The sequence below is a fragment of the Diabrotica virgifera genome, chromosome 1, assembly GCF_917563875.1.
Source record: "Diabrotica virgifera virgifera chromosome 1, PGI_DIABVI_V3a".
In the NCBI taxonomy this organism is placed as follows: domain Eukaryota; kingdom Metazoa; phylum Arthropoda; class Insecta; order Coleoptera; family Chrysomelidae; genus Diabrotica; species Diabrotica virgifera.
The window spans coordinates 131,318,363-131,334,815 of record NC_065443.1 but is presented as its reverse complement, the minus strand read 5'-3'; the positions used below and the strand labels follow the sequence as shown (position 1 = coordinate 131,334,815).

Sequence of the window (16,453 nt, the reverse complement as noted above, 5' to 3'; positions counted from 1 at the left end):
TGAAAGTACATTGTACATGAAGAAGTGGACATAAGAACAATAAATGCTAAAGACTATAAAGTTCAGTGCAAGGACAGGCAGAAATGAAAAAGAGACACGGCAGCAGCAAAGACACACAGCACATAAACTACATATAGGCATAGGCGTAACCAGGGGGTGGTTTTGGGGGTTATAACCCCCGCCCCCTTTTGGTTGTACTTTAAGCTCTATACGCTTAACACCATTATTATTCCATACCCCCCAGAGACCTTCAAGTAGATGTAACCCCCCCTTAGGATCATCTTGGTTACACCTCTGCATACAGGAGTAATTCACCTCACCCAAGAAGAGGATTTCGAAGGCCATGGCGTCAGTGGCGGCTCGTACCACTTTAAGAAGGTAGTGCCACAACTCGGGCAGCCGCCAAAATTTTTAGTGACGGATTCACGATATTGTCAAAAAAAGGTATACTGACAACAAAAACTAAAAAAAATATGCGCGGATACTTTTATCTTATGTACATATCTTAAGTTTATTGATCTGAGGTGCCAAGCAATTGTCCAACATTGATCAAAACAGTTCCGTAAATTAATTAATAATAAAAACCTCTTAACCTACCACCAGCATTTACTGCTGATAGTGCTTGAAAATTGTTATTACGATTTAGTCTCTATTTACCAATTTATAAAAATAATACTATTTCATTATTCACACACATGCACAAATTTTTGTAATGTCACTTTTAAAGTTTACGATATATGAAGTTCATTCTTCTATTTTTTGGTTGCAAAGTTTTCAATGACTTTATAATTAAAATTATCAATACAATTTACAAAATGCTTTTCTGCAGATAGCATACCTAAAGCACTAGGTTTCGATGTAAACATCGAAAAACAGCGTTCTGCTTCAGATGTTGATATAGGAATGGTAACTAAAATACTTAAAAGTTTAATAGTTTCTTCAAATGTGCTTTTTGAACCTTCCCTCTACAATAAAACCGATAGCGAAACAGCCCCAGAGGTAGTACTTAATTCGTCTCGCTAATACAGTACCTACTTCTAATTCAGTTTTAAACCGAGTTTTGCTTAAAAATTAAAATTGTCTCCATGGTTCATTAAGAAATCATTCGGAGAACTGATGCTTATAAGCAGAAAACTTCTCCGACATAAATAAATTAGAAGCAACTAAATGTCCGGAGAAGGTAGACCTTTGAAAGATCTGGTACTTTAAATAATATGAACCTTTAAGTCGTTGTCTAATTCGGCGCTAAAATTGACCAGCTCCTTATAATATGCCTCTATTTTCTGAATTTTCTTTTTCGTCGTGACCTCTTAAAGCTAACTCGAAAGCTCCACAACACCTTATAACATTTGTAGTTTTTTTTTCTAGCGAAAAACCACCAAAAAAATTTTTAAAATACTAATCTTTATTGTCAATTAATAAATTAAACTTAAGAAATAATCAAAATATTATCAAAATACCCACGATCATGATGCACCAAAAGTTTAATTATAAATACAAAAACTTTTTAACAGAAAATATACATAATAAAAGCGACAAACCAGCACGTAAAGAAACTCAAAATAAATAGACCTGGCATCATACCCTCGTGCCTGGCACAGAGATTCTAATTTTAAGGTATACTAATAGTCCAATATAGCTCTTTCTCTGCCACTTACATATAATGCTCGTAAAATCTTTCTCTCTTTACTCGTGCCAGTACTGACTTCGGCGCGAAGGAGATTCTCCTGTCGAATACTCTCCGCTGTCGGCAGCGATTGTATTGCGCCCATAGTTGCCATATTTTATATAATTTATGAAGATCAAAAGAAATACACACAAAAAAATTAATAGGAATTAAAAAGTTTTGAAGATAAAAAATATGTTTATGGATAGTTAGCAAGGTAGTGCCATGGCTCTATGGCACTACCTCACGGGCCGCCACTGCATGGCGTTAGCTACAATCTCTATAGAGATTGTAATGCTTGATGATGATGATGAATATATACTTCTCTAATATAATGCTACAGAAAAAGCGTCCCAAAATGATTGACTTACCTATCATTTCGGCCATCGGCATGGTTCCTCCATATTCTTTGGGTAGAATGTCAACTTCAATGTGGCCGCTCGATATCATATCCTGAACATTGCTGTACACTCTAACCCGATTACGTATCTTCTCAGAAATTAGAGACATACCGAAATCGACAGCAAACTTCATTGTTGGAAGAACGTGCATACCGTGAACCTCTTTGTGTCTCATTGGGAGGGTCTTCTGCAAATTATAACAAAAACCATTTAATAGGTATACTCATGAAAACACTAAATATAAAATACATAGGTGAATTTTTTTTAATAAATCCATATTTAATATTTATATTATGTTTTATATGGGATTTAGCCACAATTGATTGTAATGAAATAGTGCAGTCACTGAAGGTGGATATGAGCTATTACCTTCGATTTGCATGAAAATTGGTGAGTGGCTAGAAAATATCTCAAGGAACAAAGGTGACATGGTGCTAACTTGCGCTTTTACCTTGTGAAAATTATTTTATTAAAAATAACCCCACAATTCGATAGAGGGACAAATTATAAGCAACATTTGTTATATAAAGGTATTAAAATAAATCAAAACTTTTTGAGTTATTAAAGATCAAAGATTTTAATTTTTCGTGAGAAAAATGCATGTTTTTAAACGATTTTTCATAAATAACTCAAAAACTATACAGTCGGAAAAATGAAAGAATACCCATGAACGAACATATAAAACACGCTGTATTTTCCTGTCACCGTGTCACAAAGAAAATTGTCCAGTGGAAATACATGTAACAATAATTGTTACATGTACTTGCGCTGGCCAATTTTTTGTGTGACACGGTGACAGGAAAATACAGCGTGTTTTATATGTTCGTTCATGGGTATTCTTTCATTTTTCCTACTGTAAGTTTTTACAAAAAAGTTATTATTATCAAAATTAAGGATAATAAAAAATTAAATAAACTCCTCACTAGAAAAACCTTTCAGTGTTAACTAAAAGTGAGTTATAGGCAATTTAATGTATATTTCTTTCGTCGAGTACCCAAATCTAAGTATTCAAGCTTAAATACCGGGAAAATGGTGCATTTTATAACATAAACTTATCAAACATTTTTGTCAAAGTTCATAGAAATATCTACCAAATAAGCTCTCGAACAAGTTGATAGCATTAAAATTTATGCACCAAAAATGCTTCGAAATGTATCTTTTAAAATTTTTTCCAAAAATGTTATAAGTTGATTCTAAGAGCTATTAAAAACGTCAAAATTAGTCTTTTAAACCTCTTAGTTTTTTAAAAATAAAAGGTTAAATGGCCCCGGTTACATGGTTATCGCAGCAAAATTGAAATTTTAAACGTTTCTATCTCGGTTATTTTTTACTCTACGGAAATAGCACAATCGGTAAAATATTTGGAACAGAAAAAACTAAAATTTAGTTATATGGGCCATTCCACGAACATACACCTGTTTTGGATTACTTCGACAACGAATATTTTACTGTGCAACATAAGAAGGACGAAAGTAAATGGCGCTAATAATTATTCCAATAAACAACAATGTAATTTGCAATTTACTTTCGTTCTTCTTATTTTGCACAGTAAAATATGCAAAACAGGCGTATGTTCGTGGAATAGGGTATATATTATTTTTTACGTATATTGAGTATTTTTGGAGTTATTATCAAAAGAAAATGAAAAGTACGATAATTTTAAAAATTCTGATTTTTTTAAATTAAATCTTTTTTTTCAAAAATATGCATTCTAAACCGTTCAAAATTGTTGAAATCATTAACTATGTTAACCTAAAGAAATTCTTGTGAGGATTACTACAAATTTTAATTTTTGTGGAAATGGCGTATGTTTTATTTTTCACTTTTTCCTAAAAAAATCGAAAGGGTTCTCTTATTTTCATCATAAATTGCTTAATTTTGATGCTATTAACTTCTACTTGAGCTCATTTGATAGGTATTCCGAAGTACTTTGACAAGTGCATAACAAGTATATTCTATAAAATTCATCGTTTTCCCGTTATGTAAGGTTAAATACTTTGATTTGAGTACTCGTCGAAAAAAATGTACATTCAATTACCCATAACTCAGTTTGAAATAACATTAGTTTATTTCTTTAAGTAGGGAATGTATTAAATTTTTTATTATCTTTAATTTTGGTAATAATAGCTTTTCTACAAAAGCTTCTAGTTTCTGAGTAATACGTGAAAAACAGCTTTAAAACATGCATTTTTTTTAAGAAAAAATAAAATCTTTGATATTTTATTGATAACTCAAAAAGTACTGATTTATGTTAATAACTTTATATAACAAATTTTGCTTAGAAGTTGCCCCTCTATCGATTTCTGGTATTATTTTTAATAAAAAAAATTCACCCCCGACAAGGGGTGGCATCCACCCCCAGGGTAAAAGCGCAAGTTGTCATCAGGTCACTTTTATTTCTTGAAGTATCTTCTAACTACTCACCAATTTTCATGAAAATCGATGAAGGTTTAACGAAATCGGAGGTGAAAACCTTCAGTGACTCCACTTTTCATTTCTCTAGTCATAACCACCTTTTTGATTGCCTAACTAAGCCATATTTTTCAAGTGCCCATATAATTAATTTCGTGTGTGTAGTCTATTTAAAAGTACCTACTTAACTATTAAAAATGTTTACATTAACATTTAGTTCTAAGTTCTAAGTTCTATATTTTCTCGACTTTGCTCTACGGATAAGCAATGGAAATATTTGATGTTATCGGACCACCTTTTCCTCGGGCGTCCTATTCTCCTTCTTCCCATTGGCAATCTATGTATCTGTTACAATTATTACTTTTCTGTTTTCCAACATTCTTTCTATGAGTTGATTCTCTTCTATTTTTCTTCTTTTTGTCCACAGGTTTATTTCTTCTATTCCACAGCTTATTTCGCTCTTATTTCCCCACTTCTTACTCTATCTTTTCTATGATTTGTTATTTTTCTTAAGAGTTTTCATTGAGTAGCTCTTCAGCAGCTGCTTTACTGCAGGATAAGTCCCAAGCCCAGATAAAGAAGGAGGGTAGTAGTGTTAGGTTAGCAGCCTGGCATACCTACATAAATAATTAACAAATACTCAAAGAACCGGTGAACAGCCTTAGATTTGAAAGGAAAATATGGTAAGAACACAGGCGACAAAAAGATTACTAACTTTAATTATACCTACTCACACTTCAATTATTTATTTTTGTAGTGGATGAATTGTCATCTTCACGTAAGTGACTGTGTTGTTTAGTGGCGGATCTAGATATTTGCCTTGGAGGGGGGGCGGCGGGCGCGTTTAGGTCAATTGACGCCCTAGGCAATTCTCTAGTAGTCGCCCTTCAAGCATGTACCATTTTTGCGAAAAAAAATTGCAAGCAGATTTTTTTATTTAAATAAGAATACATAAAAATTGTCAATCCAGTTCGATCACATCAGATTTCTTTCTTGATTCTTCTTTGGAAAAATCATCTATAATGTCGTCATAATTTATCGCTTTTGTTACGTTACTTTCTATGGACAAAATCGACAAATTGTTAAGACGTTCTAGCGTCATACTTGATCGGAAATTATTTTCATGACTATTTTAATATTCTTGATATTTTCGAAAATGACCTTTCAGCGGACAAGTTGGTTGGCAACTGGGAGGCACAAATAAATGCACAAAGCAATATCAAAATTAGGGAAAATATCTTTTAATCCACTCTTCTTTAAATATTTAGGTATGTCAATTATTGGCGATTGGTGATTTTATTGTGGTATCCAAATGAATCTTTAAGTGAATGCATTCATCTATAAATGATGTAGGTATCTATTAGTGCAGTCAGTGAGGGTATTTGGCTCCGAATTCCATCCTACTCCATCAATTTACTTGATATTTTCACTGTAAGTAGGGAATAGCTCAAGAAACAAAGTCGCTATATCCTATGACGCTTTTAACTTAGAGGTGGTTTTCACCCGTTCTCGGGGATGGAAATTTTTTTTATCAAACTAACACTGGAAGTGGTCAGAGAACCTAATTCTAAGCAATAACTGTTTTATAAATTTTTTTGATAACTCAATACTTTTTGAGTGATTCGTGGTTAAAAATTTGCCATTTTCATTGAAAAATGACACTTTTCGGAGACTGTATTTTTGGGAATACCATAAAAATAGTGCATCTAACGAAAAAACTATATAAACATTTTTGTAGTTTATGAAAAATCAGAAAGATTCATTTTTTCATAAATCTAGTTTTAATAAAAAGAGAGATGGTAGGTGAAAAAATATTTTTTTTGGTGCATGCTCAAATCGGTGTATTCAACTTAAAATAACAGAGAAATTGTCGATTTTAGAGGTATAATGCTACAAATACCTTTTGTAGTGCTTGAAAAGACCTTTAAAACGAGAAATGTTAAATATCGGTTACATTCAAACTAAGCGAGATATCCTCTTCTGTCCTTTTTTAATGAATAGTGTTAAGAAAATGCAATTTGTTTTCTAGAAATGAATGCCCACTTATATTCCATTGATGGATGTACGATGTACATAAATGTTATTCGATTTTAATTTCTATATAAGTACAAATATTTTTTGTACAGTATTTTTGCCGCCCTCTCATAATTCGCCGCCCTAGGCAACCGCCTATATTGCCTAATGGATGAAGCAGAACAAGGACACAAAAACTTAAAAATTTTCTTAACTAGCGGTTTTATTGGGTTGAATTTGTCTGTCTATGTTTTAAGTTCCATGTCAGCTTATATCTTTATGTTTCAAAAAAAATTTTTCTTTAATTGTGGACCTTATTGAGAAATTTCCCCTATCAACCTCGAACATCCGCCACTGGTGTTTTAAGGAAAAAGAAGAGTCGCAATAAATAATTATGTATGTCCAATCGAGTATCGGATATAAATATCCACAATTATCCAAATATTTATAATAATAAATATTAACAATAATTATGTAATTTTTATGGTAATCTCAAGATTTTATATTAGGCATTTAATTATAATAATAATTATTTTATAATAAACAGGTTTTACATCATTGATTTGAATATACCGTGTTTTTGAGAAATTATAAGTATAGCAGTCATGGCCGAGCGGTTAAGGCGTCTGACTAGAAATCAGATTCCCTCTGGGAGCGTAGGTTCGAATCCTACTGACTGCGAATGCTTTTTTGTTTTTTTTTATTTATTTTTGGTATTATTTGATAGGTTTGATCTTAAAAAATCATAAGCATCAGATGTTTATAAATGATTTCTAATTTTCGAATAAATATAATTTCCAGTATTTTTTATTTGACAACGACTATGGCAGAAACTAAAACAATTTAATTATTTAGTAAAAGTAGAAAAGAAAGTGTTTTTAAAGAATATTTCCCACATTTACCGTCGACTCTGGTAATTCTACACAATTACCGGTAATTGTGTACAATTACCAGATTATCTACTTTTACCGTAACATATTAATCATTTTATATTATTCAACCTTACCTCTCCATTTTTAACTATACGCACAGCCTCCCTGATGCTGAACAAAGTCAAGTATGGGAATCCTACTCCTTGTCCATCTGCGACGTGAACAAATCCTCGTACTTGATTTTCTTCATCTTCTAAAAGAGTCTCATACACAACACCATGGATGCGACACATATCGGCATTTGAGAATGAGTATAGATCGAACACTCCTTAGAATCAAAATAAAACATTAGTAATGAAGAACAGAGCAGAGAACAGGTGCTCTATAGCACCTAGAGACTTGCAACTTTTTTCATTGTGTTCAGGATGACGTCAGGAAAAAAGTCTATAATAGAAAAATGGGTGGAAATGCATAATTGCATTTTAAAGTGCAGCAAATGCATCCAAAATTGCATAAACATGTCAATAATGCATTAACCCCTTCCATACGGTGAAACATCAATCTATACCTAAATAATAAGACGATAGAACGAGTTCAGAATTATAACTATTTAGGGACAAACATTAGTGAAAGAAACGATTATACCAAAGAAATCCGAATTAGAATAGAAAAGGCTTGAAGTGCATTTACTTATATGAAACAAATATTATGTAGTAGAGACCTCAGCCTAAATCTTAGAAAGCGAGTAATAAAATGTTATGTATTTTCTGTTCTTTTGTATGGTGTGGAGACAAGGACTCTCAATAAACAATGCCTCAAAAGATTGGAAGCATTTGAGATGTGGACGTATCGAAGAATGCTGAGAATCTTCTGGACAGACAGAATAACCAATGAGGAAGTACTAAGGAGAATACAGAACAGCAGGGAGATACTGGATTCCATCAAAATAAGAAAACTTCAATACTTGGGTCATATAACACGTGGTGACAGATATGAACTCCTAAAACTAATTATGCAGGGAAATATTCAAGGAAGGCGCAGCATAGGTAGGAGAAAAATGTCCTGGCTGAGAAATCTCAGAGAATGGTTTGGATGCAGCTCAACTGAACTCTTTCGGGCTGTAGGCTGTAGTGTCAAAAGTGAGAATAGCAATTATGATTGCAAACCTAAAGAAGAAGAAGAAGAATACGGTGAGGCACCCGTGTGCATAATGCTTGACTGTCCGCTACGTACGGTGATGCACACGGGTGCATCATGAGTTTGCGTTCGCCATATACGGCGCGGCGGTGCAGCTGTCTGCATCATATTTAAGGTATTTTTGGTCGATCCGAGTGTTATTATTCTAATCTAGAGGTGGGGAAGCCCACTTTTAATTAGTTTTAGTGTGATACTGTATTTTAACCGATAACGGTGCGCGAATCCGTATATAGGTGCGACTTGCCGTATGACGGTCCGGCGCGAAGGGGTTAAGGACCAGGTTTTGTTACTTGGGTGTTTTGGGGTCACTAAACACGAATATGCCATCAGAACTTACTGGGTCGGTTCTGATCGTGTGTTCGACTTCGGCGACCCCAAACTAACATCACAATAAAGATGCACGAAAAATAAACAAACCAAGATACTTTGAATGTTACAAGGAGCACTCCCAAGTCATGATTTACAAGGTATATACATTGTAAATCCCAAATCATGATTTACAAAGTTTATACATTGTAAATCATGATTCGGAAGTGCTCCTCGTAATTCAACGTGTCTTGGTTTGTTTATTTCTAGTTCATATTGATTGTGATTTTAGTATAGTAACCTATTTGCATGTATTCATTGACGAAAACCCTCGAAACTCCAGAAAATGACGTGCATTAGCAGTGACCGTGGACACCACGTGCTCCGGGGGCCGGTTCTGATGGCGTATTCGTGTTCAGTATCCTAAAAAGACCACGACTAACAAAATTTGGCCCTTAATATACTGATTTTAACATACATGTACATATATACGCACTTTTGGATGAATTTTATGCACTGTAAATGGAATTATACATTTCCATCCATTTTACTATTGTAGACTTTTTCCTGACATCATCCTGAACACAATGCAAAAAGTTGCAAGTCTCTGGGTGCTGTATTAAAAAATGAATTTATTCCGGTGTTTTTAGTGTTAAATGCACTGGTCTATTACGTTGCTCTTAATCTTTAATTTGGCTTGTGTCAAAAGTATTTAACAAATGGAATTATTCAAAAGGGTATTGTTCGTCCGCTATGCCTTTTCCCATGCGTCACGATTCATTTTTAAACAAATTAAGTCAAAACATAAAGTGAAACGAACGTCGATGTGTATAAAATATACATTTTGTATACTGTATACCAGCGGCTCTCAACCTTTTTGAGTGATGTACACCTACAGTTATTTTTATTATTTTTGGTACCACCTATATTTTTAAATTGTATTATCAATACTTAGTGGAGGGACGCCGGTGTTCAACATTCCTCCATGGAGAGTTTGGAGTAGTTCCAATGTCTCTTTCCAGCGTTTTGCACTTGCAGTAAGTTCAATGTGTCGCTAAGCCTTCGATAGCTAAGAGGAGAACTTTTAATGAACCGTAAGATGCTGTAATTCTGGCCTGTTGAATTGTTAATGTAAATAAAACAATTTCTATTTTGCTATGACTGTAATGAAGTTGAAAAGGGCAAGAAATAGAATTTTACATGTGAACAATTGAGTTAACAACTTATCCGTGAAAGACGCCACTACACATATTTACACTTTGTACCGGCTTTTTGCTAATTGCGGCGTGAAGAATTCTCTTCGAAAAAGCGTAAATGAAAAGAGGTTTTTGCGTACGTTCTTAATGAGTGTTGATAGTTGACTGACTGACTGTTGCACCCCGCTCTTGCATACCGTTAACAAATTTTCCCGTTGGGGTGTTTGGGTTTTTGGAGGCGGAGATTAACATTCTTGGAAGTTTTCTTCGGGCACTGCGTAATGAAATTATTTATGGTTGTTACAGAGGCGGCGCGGAAATTTGTTGTTGGTGAAATAGAATTTATTTTGGGTGGAGAATACAGTTCTCCAACATTCCCCCCGGCGTTAGAGCCTTGTGGTCTAACCTACTCTTCTTTACCTTGATTAGGGAGAACCGAAATTTTAGAGATTGCCCTTGTGAATTGATCATCGATGGTCTTCAACTTGACCACTCTGACTTTGCCATCTTGCCCGGGCATTGTATCAACTACCCGTGCTAAAGGCCATTTTAGAGGAGGTACATTATCCTCTCTCAGAAGAACTAAGTCATTGACTTTTACGTTTTCCCTTGGTCGGGACATTTTGGAGAATTTTGTAACCGGTTCAAGTAATCAACAGACCACTTTTTCCAGAAACTTTGTTGTATTTTTGCAATTTGCTGAAACATGGATAGTTTATTTTCCGGAATTTTTTGTAAGTTTTGCTCAGGATGCGCTGACAGGCTGGAGCCAATTATAAAATGCCCAGGACTGAGAAAGGTGTAATCTGAAGGGTCGCTGGACATGGAACAGATAGGCCTTGAATTCATCACAGCTTCAATTTGAACCATGACAGTGTAAAACTGTTCGAAAGTGAAAGAAGAACAGCCTATTAGCCTACGCATATGATATTTTGCGCTTTTTACTGAAGCTTCCCAGAGCCCAGCCCAATGAGGAGATCTAGGGGGGATAAACTTCCATGAGGTTTGATTTTCAGAAAGGTATTCCATAATGGTTTGAGAATTAGACTTATTTTGAAAAAATTTGTATAAGTCATAGAGTTGGTTTCTTGCACCAGAAAAACATGTGGCATTGTCACTGTAAATGACGGTTGGGTTACCACGTCGGGAAATGAATCTCTTAAGTGTTAATAGAAAGGAAGAAGTTGTTAGATCAGAAACAACCTCAATGTGCACAGCTTTGGTCACCATGCACACGAAAATGGCTATGTATGCCTTGATTTTTGGCGCTTTTCGGAGTGAAGAAGATTTTAACAGAAAGGGTCCACCATAATCTACACCCACTTTTTGAAAAGGTCTTGTTGTAATGGACAACCTATCTTCAGGTAAATTACCCATAAGCTGTTGTGCAGGAGCACACGAAAATCGGAAACATATGGTGCAGTTGCGAATGATTCGTTTTGCTTCCTTTAGACCATTGAGAGCCCAGAATTTCAAACGAAGATTTGAGAGAACTGTTTGCGCACCAGCATGTCCCAATCTGAGATGTTCATTTTTGATGATAAGATTGACGATAGGATTATTGGATGGGAGCAGTATCGGATGTTTTTGCAAATAGTCTATGTCGGGACAGTTCGTAAGTCTGCCTCCAACTCTGAGAAAATTAGAAGAATCTAAAAATGGTTTTAGTGACATGAAGTTTTTATTCGAAATAAATTTGTTATTTTTAAGCGCCGAAATTTCTTTTGAAAATGCATCACCCTGTATTTTCTTGATGATGAAATCCATTGCATAATTTAACTCCGCAACAGAAAGAGGTTCAGAAATTTTTTGTTTTTTACAATTAGAAATAAAACGAAATACGTACGCTACTGTACGTTTTAAGCGTGAAATATTTGAGAAACGTGAGAAAATTTTTATCCAGAAATTTTTCACATTAGAATTTACCACGAGGCTTATTTTTCTTTCCTCGGGTAGGTTTTCGAGAACTTTGTCATTTACTAGATTGGAAACATTGAAATTTTTATCTCGCAAGCATTTGGGACCTTGCCACCAGAAGTCGCTACTGAGAATTTCAGAACCAGACATTCCTCGAGAAAGAAGGTCTGCGGCATTTTGCGCAGACTTTATGTGAAGCCATGTAAAGTTTTGAGTCAACTCTTGGACAAGAGCTACCCGGTGAGCCACGAAAACCGACCACCGACTTGGATGACTTTTACACCACGACAGAGCTACTTGGGAGTCTGACCAGAGGCTGACTGAATGAAATTTTATAGATTGATTTTCAAAGATAGAAATTATTTTTGCAACAAGTTTTGAAAGAAGAACCATTGCGCACAGCTCAAGCCTAGGAAGTGTTACCGTCTTTAACGGAGTTATCCTTGATTTGGAAGAAACTAATGCACAAGAGATGGTCTCATCCGAATAGAAAGTTCTTAGGTATACGCATGCGCCATAAGCTGCCATGCTGCTGTCTGCAAATCCATGAAGCTCAACCTTCAGAATTATTTTTTCAGAAAAATAGAAACGAGGAATTTTTAATTGTTTTAATTGTGACAAGTCCTGTAGAAAGTTGTTCCAATCGTTTAGAATAGTTTTGTCCGAAATTTCTGTGTCCCAGTGAATTTTTTGCAGATAGAGTTTCTGCATAAGCATTTTGCCTTTAACAATAAACGGATTGATGAGTCCCAGAGGGTCGAAACATTGCGCTAACGCAGATAGGATTTTTCTTTTTTTTATTGGTGGGCAGAAATTATTTTCGGGGACGGAAATTGTTATTTGGTCTTCCGCAGGGTCCCATTTTAGGCCTAGAACCTTACTGGAAGTGGAATCGAAATTTAGGTCATATTCCTGAGTAGTATTTTTTGAATGTTCTGGGTTGATTTGTTGTAGGAATATGGATGAATTTGAATGGAATTTATGTAAAGTAAACCCATGGCGGTTTAGAACAGAATTTAATTGCTGAAGTATTTCGAGCAATTCTTGAATATTATTTGACCCACATAAACCATCATCTACGTAGAATTGGTTTTCGAGAAAATGCGAGGCCAATGGGAATTGAACTTTATTTTTATTTGAAATTTCTTGCAAGACTCTCGTCGCAAGAAACGGGGCGCTATTCGTCCCGTATGTGATAGTATTTAATTGAATACATTTTATAGAATCGTGGGTATCGTCCCTCCATAGAATATTTTGTAGAAAGCGTTGATCTTTGTTGATCCACGTCTGTCGAAACATTTTTTGAATGTCACAGGAAAATATGAATTTGTATTGCCTGAAACGAACCAGAATGTCGAATAAATCGGGTTGAACCTGATACCCTTTTAATGAAATGTCGTTCAGACTTTTTCCTGTAGAGCTTTTACAACTAGCGTCCATGACGACACGCAAAGTTGTACTTTTATTTTGTTCGTTGATGACACATAAATGTGGAATAAAATATTTTTTGTCCGAATTTTCATTTACGAACGAAAGAGGTACATATTCAGCATGCCCTAAAGAAATATATGTGTCAATGAAATTTTTGTACTCGAAAAATAATTTTTTATCTTTTTGGAATTTATTTTCGAGTGAAAGAAAACGCCGTTTGGCTATAGAAAATGAATCACCCAGTAATTGGTGTTCTTGTGCACTTTTTAATGGAATATCTACTTCAAAGCGTCCATTTTCAAGGATCTTTGTTGTAGTTTGAAATATTTGTTCGGCCAGCTCGTCAGCTTCCGACAGAATAGGTTTTTGAGAAAGTTCTTCCATGTTCCAGAATTTCGTGAGCAGCTCGTCCGTGCTACACGTAGAAAGTAGAGCAACATCTCCAGAAGCATTGTTTGCTACTGTAGGTGCCGTCAGGTGAGGAGCAATCACGCCGGCTATTAGGTACCCCAGATGGGAAGCCTGCAAAACTGGAAGCCTAGGGCCCAGAGGAATTATGTCAGGAAGAATTAAGTCGTAGTACAAATCAGCCCCAACCAAGATGTCTACCTGACTAGGTTTGTGATAGGAATCGTCGGCGAGAAAAACGTCCCTTGGAATTGGTAATTTTTTTGTAAGAATGCGGAACTGTGGAAGATTGCAAGTAATATTTTCTAAGATGGCACATGAAATTTTGAAAGACTTTTTATTATAGTTAGAATGCATTTTTATGTTGACCATCTTTTTTGAAACCGAATTACTTTGGCCTATGCCAGAAATGTTTAGAGATATGTCATATGGCTTGTAGCCCAGCCTATCAGCGAGACACTGGGTACAAAAGCTATTTTGACTTCCCGTATCGAGTAACAATCGGGCCGTTAAAGGTTTCCCGTTTTTGTCGAAAATGGTTACTTTGGCCGTAGCTAGAAGTATATTTAAATTTTTTACGGACAAAGCAGAAAAGGAATTTGTAAACGGTTCTTGCCCTTGAAACGAAGGACCTTGAAAGTTTGAATTTGACGAATGTTCGCGTTCGTAATTGTTTGAATTTGTAGAAGTGGACGGACTTTCATTTTTATGGGTCGTAGAAAAAGTATTATGTTTACCCGAATTATTATTTGGTGCCAGAATGTGCAAATTTGTATTATGGCGCCTTTTACAAACGGTACATACATGTTTTGATGAACAATCTTTAGAATTATGCCTACCTAGGCAATTTACGCAGAGACCTTTTGAATTCACGAATTTTATTTTGTCATCATGCTGAATGTTTTTGAAAAAGTGACATTTGTAAATTTTATGACCTTGCTTTTTGCAGAAAATGCAATAAAAGTCAGAAACTAAATTATTTGACGTATTATTTTTATCTGAATCCTCTGATGTGTTATTACTGGATGCATGATGTGAAACTTTTACGTTTTTGGCTTGCCTAGGATTTGTATTTTCCAGGCTTTCCAGAACAATGCACCTTTTTTCAAGAAATTTAAGAAAACCATCTAATTTTGGTACATCTGAATGATTTCGCTCAGTTTCAAAAAGTCTCCTTGTTGAAAAATCTAATTTGCTTTCTAGCAGGAAAACTAAAATTATATCAATGAGCTCTGTACTTGAAAATTGCAAATTTTTTAGCAATTGCATATTTTTTGTTACGGTAGTTAGAAAATTTCTGAGGGCTTGCGGTGAGCTGTTTCTCAGTGTAGGAATGTCTATAATTTCTGTTAAGTAAGAATTTATGATTGTGACCTTATTCTGATAGCGGTTCTTTAGAATATCTAAAGCAATCGAAAAATTTTCATTTGTGACTTTCAAAGAATCCACCAACTTAAGAGAATCACCCTGTAGGTAACTTTTCAAATAAAGAAACCTTTGGATGTCAGAAAGGGACTGATTTTGTATTATCAGTGTGTCGAAGAGCTCAAAAAAACTTTCGAAGTCCCCTATTTGCCCGGAATATTTGCATATGCTTATTGCCGGGAGCTTTACGGCCACTTGCTTAGCGGCAGCGACGCTCCCTGTATTGGTAATATCCAATGCTCTAATCGAACTTTGTATTTTTGACAGAACCGCAAAATAATTTTCTTCAAATATGGCACGATCACATTTTTGAGAGTCGTCCAGGAATTCAATTTCATCCTGTACGTTATTGTAATCAGAGAACAGGTCTTGTAATCGACCTTCTCTTGTTTTGAATGAGAAAACATCTTTTTCCGAGTCATGGTTTGCTTCTAGCCACGTTTGAATTCTATTAACAGAATCTAGAATGGAATGCTTTTTGTTTAATAATTTACTTAAACCTTTTTTGCTCATTGTAATAACTTTAATTTGTTTATTTTTGAATAAAATTATTATTTATTTTTGAATTTTAACAAGCATGCAATATTAAACCAAAAATTCAACCCTGAATAGTTCTTTAAATAGTGTTTAACTTTATTAGAGTAACATTTCGCAAGAGATCTTTGAAAATTAACTTTTTGAATTTACATATATAGAAAAGTTTATTTTGTACGTCACCCCTGGGCTCTTGGTACTTGAATGTGGGCTGCTTTTCCTGGAATCAGCTAGTCCTTGAACACCACTTCTTGAAGTAAACTATTATCACTGTTTTTGTTCACAGAATGTTTATTTGTCCGTAGAATAAATAACGCAATCACTTTGTCTCTTGGAATTATTGTCTATTCGACGAGAATATCCGAAAAACGCGACACTTATAATGTCTTTTAGAAAGAGTTGGCATTAGCCAGAAATGTTTTTTAACAAAATAATAGAATTAGATAGAAACTTGAATTGAGTGTTTTTTGGCCAGAAAAGTTCGGTCGATGGATCAAATGTGGCTTTAAGGGCCAAATTCGGCTCTTAGAAATAAAATCCGGTCTCGGAGGAACAAAATGGAGGGACGCCGGTGTTCAACATTCCTCCATGGAGAGTTTGGAGTAGTTCCAATGTCTCTTTCCAGCGTTTTGCACTTGCAGTAAGTTCAATGTGTCGCTAAGCCTTCGATAGCTA

General features: G+C 34.9%; 1 protein-coding gene and 1 non-coding gene across 5 annotated transcripts in view; one reads left to right on the top strand and one right to left on the bottom strand.

Moving 5' to 3' along the window:
• The window catches only part of LOC114326436 (retinaldehyde-binding protein 1), a 93,809-nt gene that overhangs the window by 10,664 nt on the left and 66,692 nt on the right, over positions 1-16,453 (bottom strand). For all 4 annotated transcript variants that reach the window (XM_050644530.1, XM_028274807.2, XM_028274805.2 and 1 more), the window contains exons 4-5: positions 7,499-7,692; positions 2,038-2,254 (exon numbers count right to left, since the gene is read on the bottom strand). In XM_050644530.1, the coding sequence (XP_050500487.1) occupies positions 2,038-2,254; positions 7,499-7,692 (411 nt within the window). The remainder of the gene's footprint in view (positions 1-2,037; positions 2,255-7,498; positions 7,693-16,453) is intronic.
• Trnas-aga (transfer RNA serine (anticodon AGA)) lies at positions 7,092-7,173 on the top strand. The gene has a single exon. It is a non-coding gene; the product is annotated as a tRNA-Ser (tRNA).